Raw genomic sequence first — 15,912 nt, forward strand, 5'->3', positions numbered from 1 at the left:
AAAGATTCACATGAATACACTTTGCTGAAAAAAATAACTGTTAAAGAATTCTACAAAGAAAATAGTTCATTGTTTTAAATCCATAAAAGATACATTCTAAGTGTATTTCTAAAACCATTCGATAACATTCAAATATAAAATTAGGAATAAATGAACAAAATGCTCAGCAAACTATGGCCAATCTGGGGATAGATGTCTGTTTTTGTAAATAAAGATTTATTGGAACACTCATTTTCATACTATCTATAGCTGCTTTCATGCTATGATGGCAGAGTTGAATATTCATGACTGAGATCATCTAGCCTACAAAACCAAAACTAGTCACTATCTGGCCTTTTACAGCAAAATTATTTATGTTGACTCCTGCACTAGACAATCAAAAGAAAGGGTCTGCATAAAAAGTATAACTTCTATTTAAAAAAAAAAGTGTAATTTATCCACCTGTGACAGAGTAGCTAAATACAGAACTATCCCCAGTCTTACAACATCATAAAAATGCCAGGAACTGTTTTTTTTACCTTGAAGGTTTTCCTTCTTCAACAAAGAATTAAGTTGATTCATAGAGTTGAAGATGAGAATGGACTCTACAGATGCTCTGTATCGTCCAGAATGCGTAGTGCTGACATTCAGCCCTAGACTTTGAATTCCTTGGCCAGTCTCTATTTCTTCCAGGAGTGGAAGCTCATGAGGAAGAAAATGGGAAACTATGCTGTGAAGAGTCGGCTCCTTGGAATCTGGATCTAGTAACCAGGATGCCACCTGAATGGGATAACAATCAGAATACTTTCTTGATTTTCCAAAGACATTTCTGAAGGGGAAAAAAGAAAGCTCATTTTTAATCTCATTCATTTTTACTTAATACACTAAATACTTATGCAGTATTTCCCAGGAGAGAAGGAAAGGACAACTACACCAAGATAAGGAAAGGATAATTGGTATAAGAAATAACCTTTTTTTTTTTTAACCAATAAGAGCAGTGACCGTCAAAGAAGAAAAAGTTATATTTTTCCATTACTGCAATGTGCCTGCTGATTTACTTCAGAAGTCAGCTTGAAAATCAAATGCCTTTGAGCTAACAAAAATCATATTTCTGAAAATGCAGCTGGGTTTCTTTTCCATTGAGGCTGACTTTGGCTTACCTACTGTTATAATAAATTTGGGCCAATATAATTTTAGGTTTATTTAATTTTCAACATGGGAAGAAGTGAGACATAAACATTTAACCATTACAAGTTCACATACAGTATTTTAGATGCATAAGACTTTCTCTTAAAGATGAGGACCTGTCACCATGACCATCCAACCTCTGATTTGACTGCTATTCTTAGCTTCCCTATGATACTAGAAGTCCTGCATTTTCTAATACTAGATTCAAGCAGTTTGAAATTGGATTTAGAAGAAGGAATCTAAACCTTGTCCATAATTTCAAGCATTACTAAATGACTCAGTTACTTCTTTTATAGGCTAAGAATTCAGTTTTAGAGGGGGGGGCACAATCTTGTATATTATAATAAGAAATATAAATTGGGTCTTCCCAACAGAGATAAGGCAGGCTTCCTAGATGGCTCAGCAGGTAAAGAATATGCCTGCGAAGCAGCAGATGCGGGTTTGATTCCAGGGTCAGGAAGACCCCTTGGAGGAGGAAATAGCAACCCACTCCAGAATTCTTGCCTGAAAAATCCCATGGACAGAGGAATCTGGTGGACTACAGTCCAAAGGATCATAAAGAGTTGGACACACTGAGCTCTCGCAAAAGAGATACAGGTTATCTTTAGTTATGCTAATGTAGTGTCTTGGAATACTCCTAAGTCACCTAAGAACACAGGCTAAGTTGCCAGGGGTAATCAATCCTGTGACAGGAGGGCTGGAACTTTCCGTTCCACCTCCCCGAACTCCTGATTAGAGGAAGAGGCTAAAGAGCAACTGACCACCAATGGCCAATAATTTGATCAATTGTGCCTATATAATGAAGCCTCCACAGGAACACAAAAGGAAGGGTTCAAAGAGCTTCTGGGTTGGTAATTACATGAAGACTCGGGGAGAGTGGCAAGCCTAGAAAGGACAGAAGCCCCACATCTCTTCTTACAAACCTCGTCCTATACATCTCTTCATCTGTGTTGATCTGTGTCCTTTAATATCCTTTGTAATAAGCCAGTAATCTAGTGAGTAAACCGGTTTCCTAAGTTCTGTTAGCTCCTCTAACAAATTAACCAAACTCAAGGAGGGGGTTAATTTGTTAGAGGAACTAACAGAACTTAGGAAACCGGTTTACTCACTAGATTACTGGCTTATTATAAAGGATATTAAAGGACACAGATCAACACAGATGAAGAGATGAGGGGGTTCGGAGAAGGCAATGACACCCTACTCCAGTACTCTTGCCTGGAAAATCCCAGGGACAGAGGAGCCCAGTGGGCTGCCGTCCGTGGGGTCGCTAAGAGTCAGACACGACGGAGCGACTTCACTTTCACTTTTCACTTTCATGCACTGGAGAAGGAAATGGCAACCCACTCCAGTGTTCTTGCCTGGAGAATCCCAGGGACGGGGGAACCTGATGGGCTGCCGTCTATGGGGTCGCACAGAGTCGGACACGACTGAAGTGACTTAGCAGCAGAAGGAGGGGGTTATGGGAATCTAATTTATTTACAGCTGGTTGACCAGAAGCACAGTTAATAAGCTGGGCTTGCAACTAGTGCCTGAAGTTGGGGGCTTGTGGGACTGAGCCCTTAGCCTATGGGATTTGATGCTATTTCCAGATAGAAAGTGACAGAATTGAGCTGACTTTTGGATATCCAGCTGGTACCCAGTGAACTGTTAGTGATACAGCAACAGGCTCCCACCATTAGAAACTAGTGATCAGAACCCTTTTAGAGGTATCGAATAAGATAGTCTCATGTAAAAGTTGGCAAATGTTTCTTATAAAAGTGAAATTTTATAAATTAATAGTTTCTCTTACATCAAAAATGCTATGATTAGTAAAACCAAGTATGGAATATTTCAAATGGTTTACACCAAAGTTGCTATATAAATCTGGGAAGCCACTGTAGCTTTAAGAAGCTCATATTACCCATATTCTCATTTTGGACTCTGAAACATCAAAAATGATAACCTTTTATATTGAGTAAAAGGTCAGTTTAGAAACTATATGAAATGTATCACATAAACAAAGGCTGGTTTGAAATATAGGAAAAGACAGTGTCATTAGTTTACCTGATAATGCCTTCAAAGTGAAGTGAAATTCACTCAGTTGTGTCCAACTCTTTGTGACCCTGTGGACTACACAGTCCATGGAATTCTCCAGGCCAGAACACTGGAGTGGGTAACCATTCCCTTCTCCAGGGGATCTTCCCAACCCAGGGATCAAAGCCAGGTCTCCTGCACTGCATGCAGATTCTTTACCAGCAGAGCCACCAGGGAAGCTAAAGAATACTAGAGCGGGTAGCCTATCCCTTCTCCAGTGGATCTTCCCGATGCAGGAATCAAACTGGGGTTTCCTGCATTGCAGGCAGATTCTTTATCAGCTGAGCTACCAGGGAAGCCCCAATGCCCTCAAAAATCTCTGCCAAAAAAGCTAAAGAAGCTAAAAAATTATGTTATTACCATTAATTATGTTGTTAACAACCAATTAACATCATATCTCAATTCAATTAATACTCCACACACCTCATGTATTCTAGTCTCAAAAAGGGGAAAAAAATGATATCCCTTTCAGGGCTATGATCCAATAGATAAATGTCTTCTGAAAGTGCATTATATGTTTATATATAATCATATAAGTGTATATTACAATAACATAAGTTACTCTTTCCTTAATAATTCAGTCATCTTTATAAACAGTGTATCAGTTTGCTATTATATGGGAAAGTTCTTACGGGTTAATAAGGCCATTTATCCCTATGCTAAATGGCCTCTAACTACTATCCTTTGTGATCTCTTATATCTATATATGCTTTTACTATTTTCTGTCTCTATTCTCATGGATATTTGAAATATCCTACTATCATGTATTTAAATCTCACAGTTCTCCTTTCATTTCTAACTTACTATGACACAGAAAATATAGAATATATGACCAAAATGAAAACATTTAAGTCTCTGAAAAAGGTATGAACTTTAGTGCTTGGAATTTATAACATCTCTGTTTTTATCTACATAGAGGCATCTGGTGTTAATAATAATCTGTTCTGGATGAATAGGATTACTGGACAAAGGAGTGACTACCCTAAACTACTTAAGCTGCAGTATTGAAGCTAAATAAATACCAAGTCATTTAAGAATTAACCCTAAACATTAAAATATTTTTTGAAGTATACAAAAATTGTTGAGATAAGACAAGAAACCTTAGGATCTTCGTAACTTTGTTCCAGGGAGATGCCACAAGACAGAAGAAGAATTTTATAACTCTGGATGAAGTCATAGATGATAACAGAACGTTCTTTATCAGATTCTTTGTGAAAGCAAGATTGAAGGTGCCGTAATCTATCCTTCACAGTCAGGCTTGGATCCAGAGAAGGTGGGATCAAACTGGCACTAATTTCTTAAAAAAAAGAAAAAAAGTTTTAAGGCAAAAAGTACACACATTCATTTGAAGTAGCAATCTTTAGTGCTAACACTGAAAAAGACTCAAAAGCCTCAGAGTTTAGTTCGGCATGACCTTATTTTCCAGGTCATGTTGGCTATATGGATGCAGTGTTTTGAATTCTAAAAATTAAGGTTTGGGCTAGGTGATTTATAATGATCTAATTCAGTTCAGTTCAGTTCAGTTGCTAAGTCATGTCCGACTCCTTGCGACCCCGTGAACTGCAGCACACCAAGGCCTCCCTGTCCTTCACCAACTCCCGGAGCCTACACAAACTCATGTGATTGAGTCGGTGATGCCATCCAACCATCTCATCCTCTGTCATCCCCTTCTCCTCCTGCCCTCAATCTTTCCCAGCATCAGGATCTTTTCAAATGAGTCAGCTCTTCGCATCAGGTGGCCAAAGTATTGGAGTTTCAGCTTCAACATCAGTCCTCCCAATGAACACCCAAGACTGATCTCCTTTAGGATGGACTGGTTGGATTTCCTTGCAGTCCAAGGGACTCTCAAGAGTCTTCTCCAACACCACAGTTCAAAAGCATCAATTCTTCGGCACTCAGCTTTCTTTATAGTCCAACTCTCACATCCATACATGACCACTGGAAAAACCATAGCTTTGACTAGATGGACCTTTGTTGGCAAAGTAATGTCTCTGCTTTTGAATATGCTATCTAGGTTGGTCATAACTTTCCTTCCAAGAAGTAAGCATCTTTTAATTTCATGGCTGCAATCACCATCTGCAGTGATTTTGGAGCCCAAAAAAATAAAGTCTGACAGTGTTTCCACTGTTTCCCCATCTACTGCCATGAAGTGATGAGACCGGATGAAATGATCTTAGTTTTCTGAATGTTGCGCTTTAAGCCAACTTTTTCACTCTCCTCTTTCACTTTGATCAAGAGGCTCTTTAGTTCTTTTTCACTTTCTGCCATAAGGGTAGTGTCATCTGCATATCTGAGGTTATTGATATTTCTCCCGGCAATCTTGATTCCAGCTTGTGCTTCTTGCAGCCCAGCATTTCTCATGATGTACTCTGCATATAAGTTAAATAAGCAGGGTGACAATATACATGCTAAGTTGCTTCAGTCATGTTCAACTCTATGCAACCCTATGGACAGCAGCCCACCAGGCTCCTCTGTCCACAGGATTCTCTAGACAAGAATACTGGAGTGGGTTGCCATTTTCTTCTCCATATACAGCCTTGATGTACTCCTTTGCCTATTTGGAACCAGTCTGTTGTTCCATGTCTAGTTCTAACTGTTGCTTCCTGACCTGCATACAGGTTTCTCAAGAGGCAGGTCAGGTGGTCTGGTATTCCCATCTCTTTCAGAATTTTCCACAGTTTATTGTGATCCACACAGTCAAAGACTTTGGCATAGTCAATAAAGCAGAAATAGATGTTTTTCTGGAACTCTCTTGCTTTTTCAATGATCCAACGGATGTTGGCAATTTGATCTCTGGTTCCTCTGCCTTTTCTAAAACCAGCCTAAACATCTGGAAGTTCATGGTTCACATATTGCTGAAGCCTGACTTGGAGAATTTTGAGCATTACTTTACTAGTGTGTGAAATGAGTGCAATTGTGTGGCAGTTTGAGCATCCTTTGGCATTTCCTTTCTTTGGAATTGGAATGAAAACTGACCTTTTCCAGTCCCGTGGCCACTGCTGAGTTTTCCAAATTTGCTGACATATTGAGTACAGCACTTTCACAGCATCATCTTTTAGGATTTGAAATACCTCAACAGGAATGAGCTCTAATTAGGTAGGAGAAAATTCTAAACATTAAGATTCTAAAAATAAATCTACATTTCTCAGAATGTGAAATTAAAGACAAAAAAGTTATTTGGAAGTAAATTTTTAAAAAAGGAACTCATTTTACAGGGAAGTTTAGTATAAATGTATAAAACTACATCTAAAATAAAAGAAGTTCAAGTAACTACTCACCGTACGATGTTTTCCTACAAAACAACTGAAAATGTTTCGTGCTTACTCAGGAATAGACATTACACGCATCTTTTAAAATGTTTCCTTATTAATTCTGCTTCTAAAACCTAATAATCAACTAGGTATCCAACCACCATAATCAGCTCACAAATTATTTCTAGATCATATCCTTTTAACTCTATGACCTTTCCAAAGCCTGTGTGATTCAACTACTGTAGACGTCTAGCTCATCATTGCCTCTAAATGAGTTCCAGATATACCAAATAGGAGGAAACAAGCCTGTAAAGAAACTGCTTTGACCCAGTCTTCAGAAACAAATTTTCTAGGTGGCCAGCACGTCCTTAAGGCTCCACTACCCCCAGAAAGAAAACATAGTATTAATAGCTCCATGTGACAAGCAGAAGGGAGAAAGGGAGATTGGGGGGTGCTTCTTAAAACATTATTCCAGATAATATGTGAAATAATGTATACAATAGCCAGGATTTTTTAAAAAATGAAAAGAGTTTTCTTATTACTAAAAATAAAGTCTAGGTAAGTATCAGGAGACTATTCTCAACAAAAAAGTCACTATCCTCATAGAGGTTGCATTAAAATTATATAACTTAGCCAAATAGTGATTACTTACCAGAATGCTTTTGTTCCTTCTGCAGTGAAAAATAGTAAGCATCTTTTCCACCCCAACATACTGCAAGCCCAACCAGTAAGATGTCATCACAGTCTTTAACAGGAAATCCATCATCTCTAATAGAGGCTTCTTGAGGGAAACTAACTATGTAAATCCAAAGTGAAATAGTTAAAAATCTCTAAAAGTCATTAAATTGAACATTAAATATGATAATAAAAACCATTTGATAAGCAAATTTTTCAGATCCCCTACAATATGCATTAAATGGATAATCATTTTTAGATGTTTATAAGATCTTTCTAGGCATCCCATCAATTAAGATAATTGTCACTATGAAAAATCTACCAAAGACTTCTTAAAAAGAGATCTGTAATAATGACTAAGTTTAAAATTAACTTCAAGTTTTTCAAAAGCTGCATTTTGAATTTTTATAACTCAAAAATAAAGACCCTTGCACACCACAAAAAATTTACAGCAAACTCAGCAACTTTTAACACTTAGAAACTCCAACAGTTTTTAACAGTTTAACACTTAGAAAAACCAAGAGTCTTGCTGCTGCTGGTTAAAAATTAGGTATGGTTTTGTATATGCAGTCAACATTTTTCCTAACATAATACATTTTCAATTCCAAAGACGCTGGTCAAAAACATTAGGTCAACAACTAATCTATCTTATTTACAATTATATCCCCAATACCTGGAAAATAACTGGCACATATTTGTTAAATTTAAGTGGAAAGTTTTTAATCTTTCTAACTTCTAGCACAGGAAATGTACTCAATTTTGTTTGTTGGATGAAAAATAGAAAGAACTAGTTAACACTGAAGGTACATAAAACTTGTCATTAACACATATTCTTCCTGAGTTGAGTAGCAAACAAATACTGAACTTTATGAACAAATTGATTCATAATACAGAGATTTAAGAAATTTCATCAAATCTTTGATTTCCACAACATGTTGTCAAGCTGACTACAGCTATCCCCCATAATACTGAATCATTACTGTCATGAAATAAGACAGGAATACATGGTATTATTTGACTAAAAGTTTCAAGTCTCTGAAAACCTGGAAGAGTCCTGTGAGGCTTTGTGGTCAACACTGCAGTACAGAATTCATGACTATCAGTGGAGTTATAAATTCTACTTGAGATAAGTCTTGGCAAACAAGCTAATACACACTGAAAATAAAGTGCCTATTTGTTACGTACTTCTGTTATGACATAAGTGAATAAGGATATTACAGTTTAAGAGAAAATAATTCATGCTGCTGCTGCTGCTAAGTCGCTTCAGTCATGTCCAACTCTGTGCGACCCCATAGACGGCAGCCCACCAGCTCCCCATGAGCAATGATAATTAATACAAACCATCATGTCTGCCATTTGCAACAACATGAATGGACCTGAGTAAAATAAGTCATACAGAAAGACAAATACTGTATTTTATCATTTATATGTGGAACCTAAAGAATTAAACAAATGAATATAACTAAAGATAAACAGACTCACAAACAAAGAGAATAAATCAGTGATTGAGGATAAGGAGGTGTGAGGGGCAAGATAACAGTAGAAGATTAATTAGTACAAACTACAATGTATAAGTCAGCCATAAGAATATATTGTACAGAAAAGGGAAATAGAACCATTATTTTACAATTACATTAAATGGAGTATAATCTATAAAAAACTGAATCACTATATACCCAAATCACTATATACCCCAAATTAATTCAATATTGTAAATCATTTATATTTTAATTAATTAAAACCATATCATTATGGTGCCACAAAAAAGCTGAACCATATTCAAAATATACATCTTAAATTTTAGAAACATATTCAAACTAATATATTTTATATATATATGATTATTACATATATATGTGTGCTGCTGCTAAGTTGCTTCAGTCATGTCCAACTCTGTGCGACCCCATAGACAGCAGCCCACCAGGCTCCCCTGTCCCTGGGATTCTCCAGGCAAGAATACTGGAGTGGGTTGCCATTTCCTTCTCCAATGCATGAAGGTGAAAAGTGAAAGTGAAGTCGCTTAGTCATGTCCAACTCTGAGCGACCCCATAGACTTCAGCCTACCGGGCTCCTCCATCCATGGGATTTTCCAGGCAAGAGTACTGGAGTGGGGTGCCATCGCCTTCTCCATATATATGTGTATATATATATGATTTCTTAAGAGAAATGTGTTTAATGGTAAAGCTCAGCACACTTTACACTAACACTAGGCATGACCAAGAGCTAAAGCAGCAGATATATATGAGAAACTACCACAGAGCCTCACAAAATAAAGAGATGAGCAAGACAACCAAACAGAAAAGCCCTATGGCCTCAGCCAGGGCAAAGCCCAGAATGGCATAGAAGAGCTATATTTAACAGACAGGTTCCTGAAGCATTAAGCTGTCAAACACTGTTCCAATTCTGGCCTCTGAACCAGACACACCAGCTGTGGTGTCTCCAGTCGCAATAAGCTTGGCTGCTGGGTCAGTGACTTGGGCGACAACACTGGTATGGAACTCCTGTGGGGAGCTGCTATAGCAAGGCTGTTCAGATGGGCTCTCTGGCCTACTTGGAAGGAGGCAGACACAGGATTGATAGACCCCAGACACAACAAAAGATCAGAGCCAGAGGAACAAACAATGTCCTAGTGGTCTACACTTTTTCAGTCTACCAGCTTTGCGCTCTTGGCGTCACTGCTCAGCTCTCCTACCCATGTGTCCAGATGTTCCCCATCTCTTACACAGAGTTGCACTGAACAACAAAGCTGTTCTACATGTAAACCTACACAGGAGAAACTTATTAAACTTTGAACAAATTTATTACATTTAATATCCAATTCTGCAAAGTCTCAGTCACACTATTTTACATACAAATGTAAAAGATTTTTTTTTAATCTTACCTTGCTTAAACATACCACCAATAGTAGCACTTTTAGAAGATGTCAAATTACTGATCTTTTCACAAGCCAGTGAGATGGAGAATCGAGTTTTGCTTTGCCATTCCTTCATGAATGTTTGAAAGAGAGTTTGGTTACTTGCTACATCAATTATGGCCAAACTTTCAGGACTGCATGAGGCTAGAGTTAACTGTGATCCATTCTGCAGTAACTGCGGTGAAAAATTTGTGTCTCTAATAGAACTGTTATCTTTAAAACCATTTCTACTCTCTGGATGTAAATCATGGTTTTTATTATTGGAAGGTGAGCAAAATGAAGAACTTTCACCAAGTTTAAAACCATGACTAATTTTCTTAAGTTTCACAGATGTTCCAAGAATATCTGGAAATGCCAACTTAGAATCAGAAGGAATAGGTGTAGGAGGAATGAGTCCATTATCACGAACTATACAGTTTTCTTTACAAGGCAAGAGGGAGGTTTCACCATGAATGACATCGTTCTGTAGTGCCTCAAGATTGCCTCTTACTACAATTTTAGGTGAAAATGGAATTCCTTGTACTTGATTTGGCTCCGTATTTGAAATCACTTGTCTGTCATTTACCTCTGCATTTTCTCCATTCAAACCAGGCAAGTCTGTAGCAGTTAATTTTGGCTTTTCATTTTCTAGAGGACTGGACACTTGGTCTAAAATCCTTTGCAGTCCTGGACTTAAATCAAATGATGCTCCTAACCATAGAAATGAATTATCTTGCCTTGTGCCAGTTAACTTGGATTTTTGAGACCTTTTATCTTTTTCTTCTCCAATTACTTCTCTTTGGGAATCATCATTACCTACAGTCACTTGATCACTCAGTTTCAGTATTTTTAGAGATTCTGCAGTATTATGTTTCTCCTGGACAGGAACTATGTCTACATTGTCCAAAGCTGCAACCATCTGGACAGAATCGATTTCTGAAAATATAATAGACTCATCACTGAAACAAGACAATGGCTGCTGATTATCTTGATTCTCATTCATATCTGGTTTTTTAATTATGCCCTCTGGTTGTAGACACAGAGAATCATCGAAATGGACTGATGTTATTTCAGAAGGAAGGTGTTCTTTTTCTTGTCCATCAGGTCGTTGTTCTTCTACAAGGTAGTCTTCACTGAAACTGTCAAACAGTAAACTACCACTCAAATTCAAACTTGTTTCAGGAACTGGCAGACACTCTACTTCTGTATCAGTAGGAATTCTCTTTTGAGGAATCACAGGTATAACTGGCTTCATAGTTTCTTGTGTTTGATAACCTTGAAGAAAACTATTTAATTGGGAGTCAGTAACAGAAAGTTCACTGCCTTTAAAACATGGGCCATTTTCCCCTACTAGTACTGGAGAATAAAAAATTGGCCTTTCTGGAGTCAGGGTATCAACCTCATGTGAATCAGTGCTTTGCTTCACAACATCTACAGTCTTATGTTTCAAATGATTTGTCATTTCTAGTGAATGCTGTTCGCCTGGAAAAGCAACATGAGGCTCTTTCTGAAAGGAGCTCATTGAGCTCTGTTTGTCTAGGTTCTTCTGAATCATCCCTGTTGCCAGGCTGGTATCCTTGGGTCCTTCTTGGTTGGCATTTGCAGTTGCTATCTGCTGAATTATTTTCTCTGACTGAGTATCCAGGTAGAAACTATCTTCAAGATCACAGAGATCTAAACCTAAGTCAGAAACACAATTATTTTTAGTTCTGTCTGCTGCATAAGCATCTGTTCTTCCTTGTACTCTAGGAGTATTTAGAATATTCTCAGGCTGGCCTCTTAATTTACCAAATGCTCCACTTGGTAGATGTACTTCACTGGGTATCTCAATGCTGCTTATGATATCTCCTGATGCCTTAAGATTACTTGATTTATTTTCCTCAACATTAAACTTTGTACTTTCACATTTCATAATAACATTTGAGTCTCTATTCAAATAACTACTGTCTGTCTCATAGGGTATTTGTTTTGCTACTGTTGTATTCAGTTTGATGTGAGTATTTGTCTCTTTATTAAACTGCTTTTCCAGGCACTGGTTAATTGGATGGGTGTCATGGTGTTTCACATAAACATTCTGGATTTTTGAATCATTTTGTATCACCACTTTATTTTTTTTTTCTGATTCAACAGCTAATTCTCTTCCATTTTCACTGACCACACTAGTGGCTTGAATCACATGTTTACTCTGAGATCCTGTGATCAAGTGTTCCCCAAGAATATCATTAGGTATTTTATTGTTCCTAGAACAACTTTGTTCTGTTTGTGATGCAAATGGTATTATGTTACATCTTCTCTCAGCACGGAAAGATACATTTTTAGCAAATGGCTCTGGACTTCTAAATTCCATACTCATCTCATCTAAAGTAAAAGAGTCTTCACAATGAATAGAATTAGACATAGTCCGTTCTTGTAAATTGATTCTACGCATCTTTGTGTCTTTCACAGGCCTACTGTCGCTGGATCGTTTTCGATGCTTACCATGTTTCCAAGATTGAGAGATTGTACTCACTTTTTCTGAACTAAAATTTAAAGCTTCTCTTTTTGTTTTCCGTGATGAGAGAGTCCGAACAACTTTCGAAGTGCTTGCTTTCCCCTCATTCAGAGAAGTTCCTAGCTTTCCTTTTTTAATACTCAAAGAAGCCTGTTTTTTCCCTCTGGAGATGGAATGATGACACTCTTGATTCCCATCCTGAAATTTATAATAAAAGGAATCTGTATGTTCTCTACTTTTATCTAAATCTTGCATGGTATCTGGTAAGTGATTAACAGAATCACTAAATATTGTGTCACTTTTTTTCTTTGATGTTAATCTTTTGTAAGAACTCTTAGTTTGAGGTATAAATTTGTGTTCTTTTACTTCGGACTCACTGCTGGTCAGTGAGTGTGTATCAGAATTTAGAAAGGAATGTAGATTCCATTGCACTCCCATTTCAACTAAGTCCTGCTGCAGAATCATTCTGGCTTCTTCTACTATAAGGGTTGCTGCTTCCCTTTCACTTAAACCTTTTCTGCCTGTCACCCAAATAGTTCGCATATTTCGACGCTCTTCAACTGCTTCCTCTTCCTCATCCACTGCCTTTCGAGTACTATACAAGAGACAGGAAATGAAATTAATTAATGCATTGATTCATTCATTAATACAAGTATTTATTAAGCATCAATCTGAGCTTTTCTAGTAACTGAAGAAATAGCACAGATCAAGAAGAAAGTATATAGACTCTCAAAGAACTTACATTCTAAAAACAAAAAACGTTAAAATAAAAATAAAAAAAGTTAAAACACATACTGTGTTAACTGTTGATAAATAACAGTTGTGTTAAAAAAAAAAAAAAAAAATGAAGCACCAGAAAGGTATGAGTGGCTCTGCAATTTTTAAATAGCATCATCAGGGAAGGCCTCACTAAGACAGAATCCTTAAACAGAAAACTGGAGTTTATCGACAGAATGTGAAACAGAGCTCAGAGTAACTACAAGAGATACAAAATGAAGCGAGATAATTCAGAACTGAGAGATACAGAGGAGAACCAAAAATTTTTCATATAAATTCTGCCCAAATATCTAGCTGACCTCAAAACTATGCAACTGTGTGCAGACTCCAAGCAGCCAGGTAAAAGTCTACACAACTGAACAAAGATTTGAACTATTGCCTAGAAAAGTTTGAGTTCAGCCAAGCTAACTGACTGATAAAATATCAGTGCTCTTCATAGTAAAATAATAGATTCTACACCGTGAATAGTCTAACATATATGTAACTGAAATATCACAAAGAGAAGATGAACAGGATGAGGGAAATTTAATTTTCCATAAAAATTATGGAAGCCAAGAAACTTCTATTTCTAGTGAAGAAAGGAGAACAGGGACCAATTTAGCATCTCATCCACAATTAAAAACTGAGGCTAGGCCATAAAAGACACTGCAGCTTCCATTTTGCTCTCTCTTGGGTCAATCACTCTGAGGGAAGCCAACCATCAAGGCATAAGGGTGTCATGAAGCTCTGTGGAGAAGCTCATGTGTAGAATTGAACACCAAATTGCCAGCATGTGTGTGAGTTATCTTAAAAGCAGATCTGAGTCAATCCTTCAGATGACTACAACCCTATGAGAAACTCAAACCGGAGCTACGAGGAAAGTTGCTCCCGAATTCATGACTTGCAGAAACGCTGAGATAATACATAATACTAGTTGCTTTTAAGACACTAACTTAAGTACTTTGTTCCAAAGAAATAGTTAAAACACCTAGTAAAACTATCAAAAATATGAAAAATAAACCTCAAGGCCTACATATCTGGACGGGCAAAAGAATCACACTCTCATCAGAAATCTCAAAAACAGCACACAAAGCAAAGAGATAACATTTTCAAAAAACACAATAAAAGAAAGTATAGGCCGTCCAACCAAGATGTACTTCAAATATTAAGGTTATGGAAAAACAATTTTAAACATACAAGAACTTGGAGAATTCTATATTATATAAGCCCTCCTCATGAAATCTAAATCTACTAGAGGATAAGTTTCATCTGTTCAAAGACAGGAAGGAACACCTCAGCAGTAAGAACAATGGTAAAAATCTGAATAACTAAAAATGTAGATTATATTAATCTTCCATTCCTACCCCTACAAGGAAACAAAGGTGGAAAATTAACATACAAAATTTATATATTGAGATAAGGTAGAAATAATGCACTTTGAAAATAGAAGGAAAAGGTAGAGGGTAAAAGAAAGCTAAAGTAAGTTCAATGTCAGTGACTGCTGTTAAGGCAATAGATAGGAATTATGGAATACAATTAAAATCTTAACAAACCAGATAATAAAAGGTATCCAATAAAACAAAAATATAACTTTTCTAAATTTAAAAATAAAGTCCCAAAGAGCACCCTTAGATAAAGAAACATAGCAAACATTACATAATACATAATTATAAAATAATTTGAGAGAATTTACACCAGACATATTATTCATATCAATGTGAGCAAAATTAAATTATCTATTAAAAAGATCTTCATATGTTCATTTGTTATTTTTAATTATTAAAAAATTAAAATGAGGAATTACATTATAAATCATCAAAGCATACATACACCCAAAAAAAGATTTTCAATTTGTATCAGAAAGCAAAACACTACTACAACTCAATGTGGTACACAAAATTCACATCTAAAACAAAGCGATTCAAGAAAGCTAAAAATAAAGGCACGGGAAAAGGAATTTCCAGGCAAAGGGAAACAAGAAGAAAGCAGTGAGGGGCACTCCAAGAAGGGTATAATTTAATGCTCAAAACCAAAAGCACAATAAAGATAACTGTCTATCAGTCATATTTACTATGAATATTTACACTCTGAATAACAAGCCATCAGCAAACACTGTAAGAGACACAAGGGGACAAAGAGAGAAGCACACTAACAATTGGTAGACTTTAATAAATAATTCAAAGACAGATGAAGTACTGGCATTGGGGAATGAATAAGACATAATTAACACAATAAGGTAGATTTTGTGAAAATATCTCATTTTTATTATAGAGAATATATCTATCCAGTTTGTATTGATCATATTCTGTATTAGGAAACAAACTGTTAGTGAATTTCATAATGTAGAAATGTTATAAAACACACTTAGATTACAATGCAATAAAACTAGAAATAACTAACGACGACAAAAAAAGAACTTCCACCCAGCCAAAAAGGGAAAATATGCAAATTCCATAATTCCTATAAAGAAAATAATGAAAGCCTTAAATATCAGATGTCTGGCTACATTTAAAATAAGTGACCATAGGAAAATTCACAGTACTAAATTTATAGTATCAAAATTAAAAACACAGCATTTTATTTATCAATAAAAACATAAATGTCAA

The 15,912-nt window shown here is 36.5% G+C and overlaps 1 protein-coding gene across 4 annotated transcripts in view; it reads right to left on the reverse strand.

Annotated features, from left to right (window-relative positions):
• The window catches only part of POLQ (DNA polymerase theta), a 105,775-nt gene that overhangs the window by 37,118 nt on the left and 52,745 nt on the right, over positions 1-15,912 (reverse strand). For all 4 annotated transcript variants that reach the window (XM_070788669.1, XM_019988416.2, XM_019988470.2 and 1 more), the window contains 4 exons: positions 10,048-13,145; positions 7,144-7,287; positions 4,341-4,537; positions 519-759 (listed from right to left, as the gene is read on the reverse strand). In XM_070788669.1, the coding sequence (XP_070644770.1) occupies positions 519-759; positions 4,341-4,537; positions 7,144-7,287; positions 10,048-13,145 (3,680 nt within the window). The remainder of the gene's footprint in view (positions 1-518; positions 760-4,340; positions 4,538-7,143; positions 7,288-10,047; positions 13,146-15,912) is intronic.

The sequence above is a fragment of the Bos indicus genome, chromosome 1 (assembly GCF_029378745.1).
Source record: "Bos indicus isolate NIAB-ARS_2022 breed Sahiwal x Tharparkar chromosome 1, NIAB-ARS_B.indTharparkar_mat_pri_1.0, whole genome shotgun sequence".
NCBI lineage: Eukaryota > Metazoa > Chordata > Mammalia > Artiodactyla > Bovidae > Bos > Bos indicus.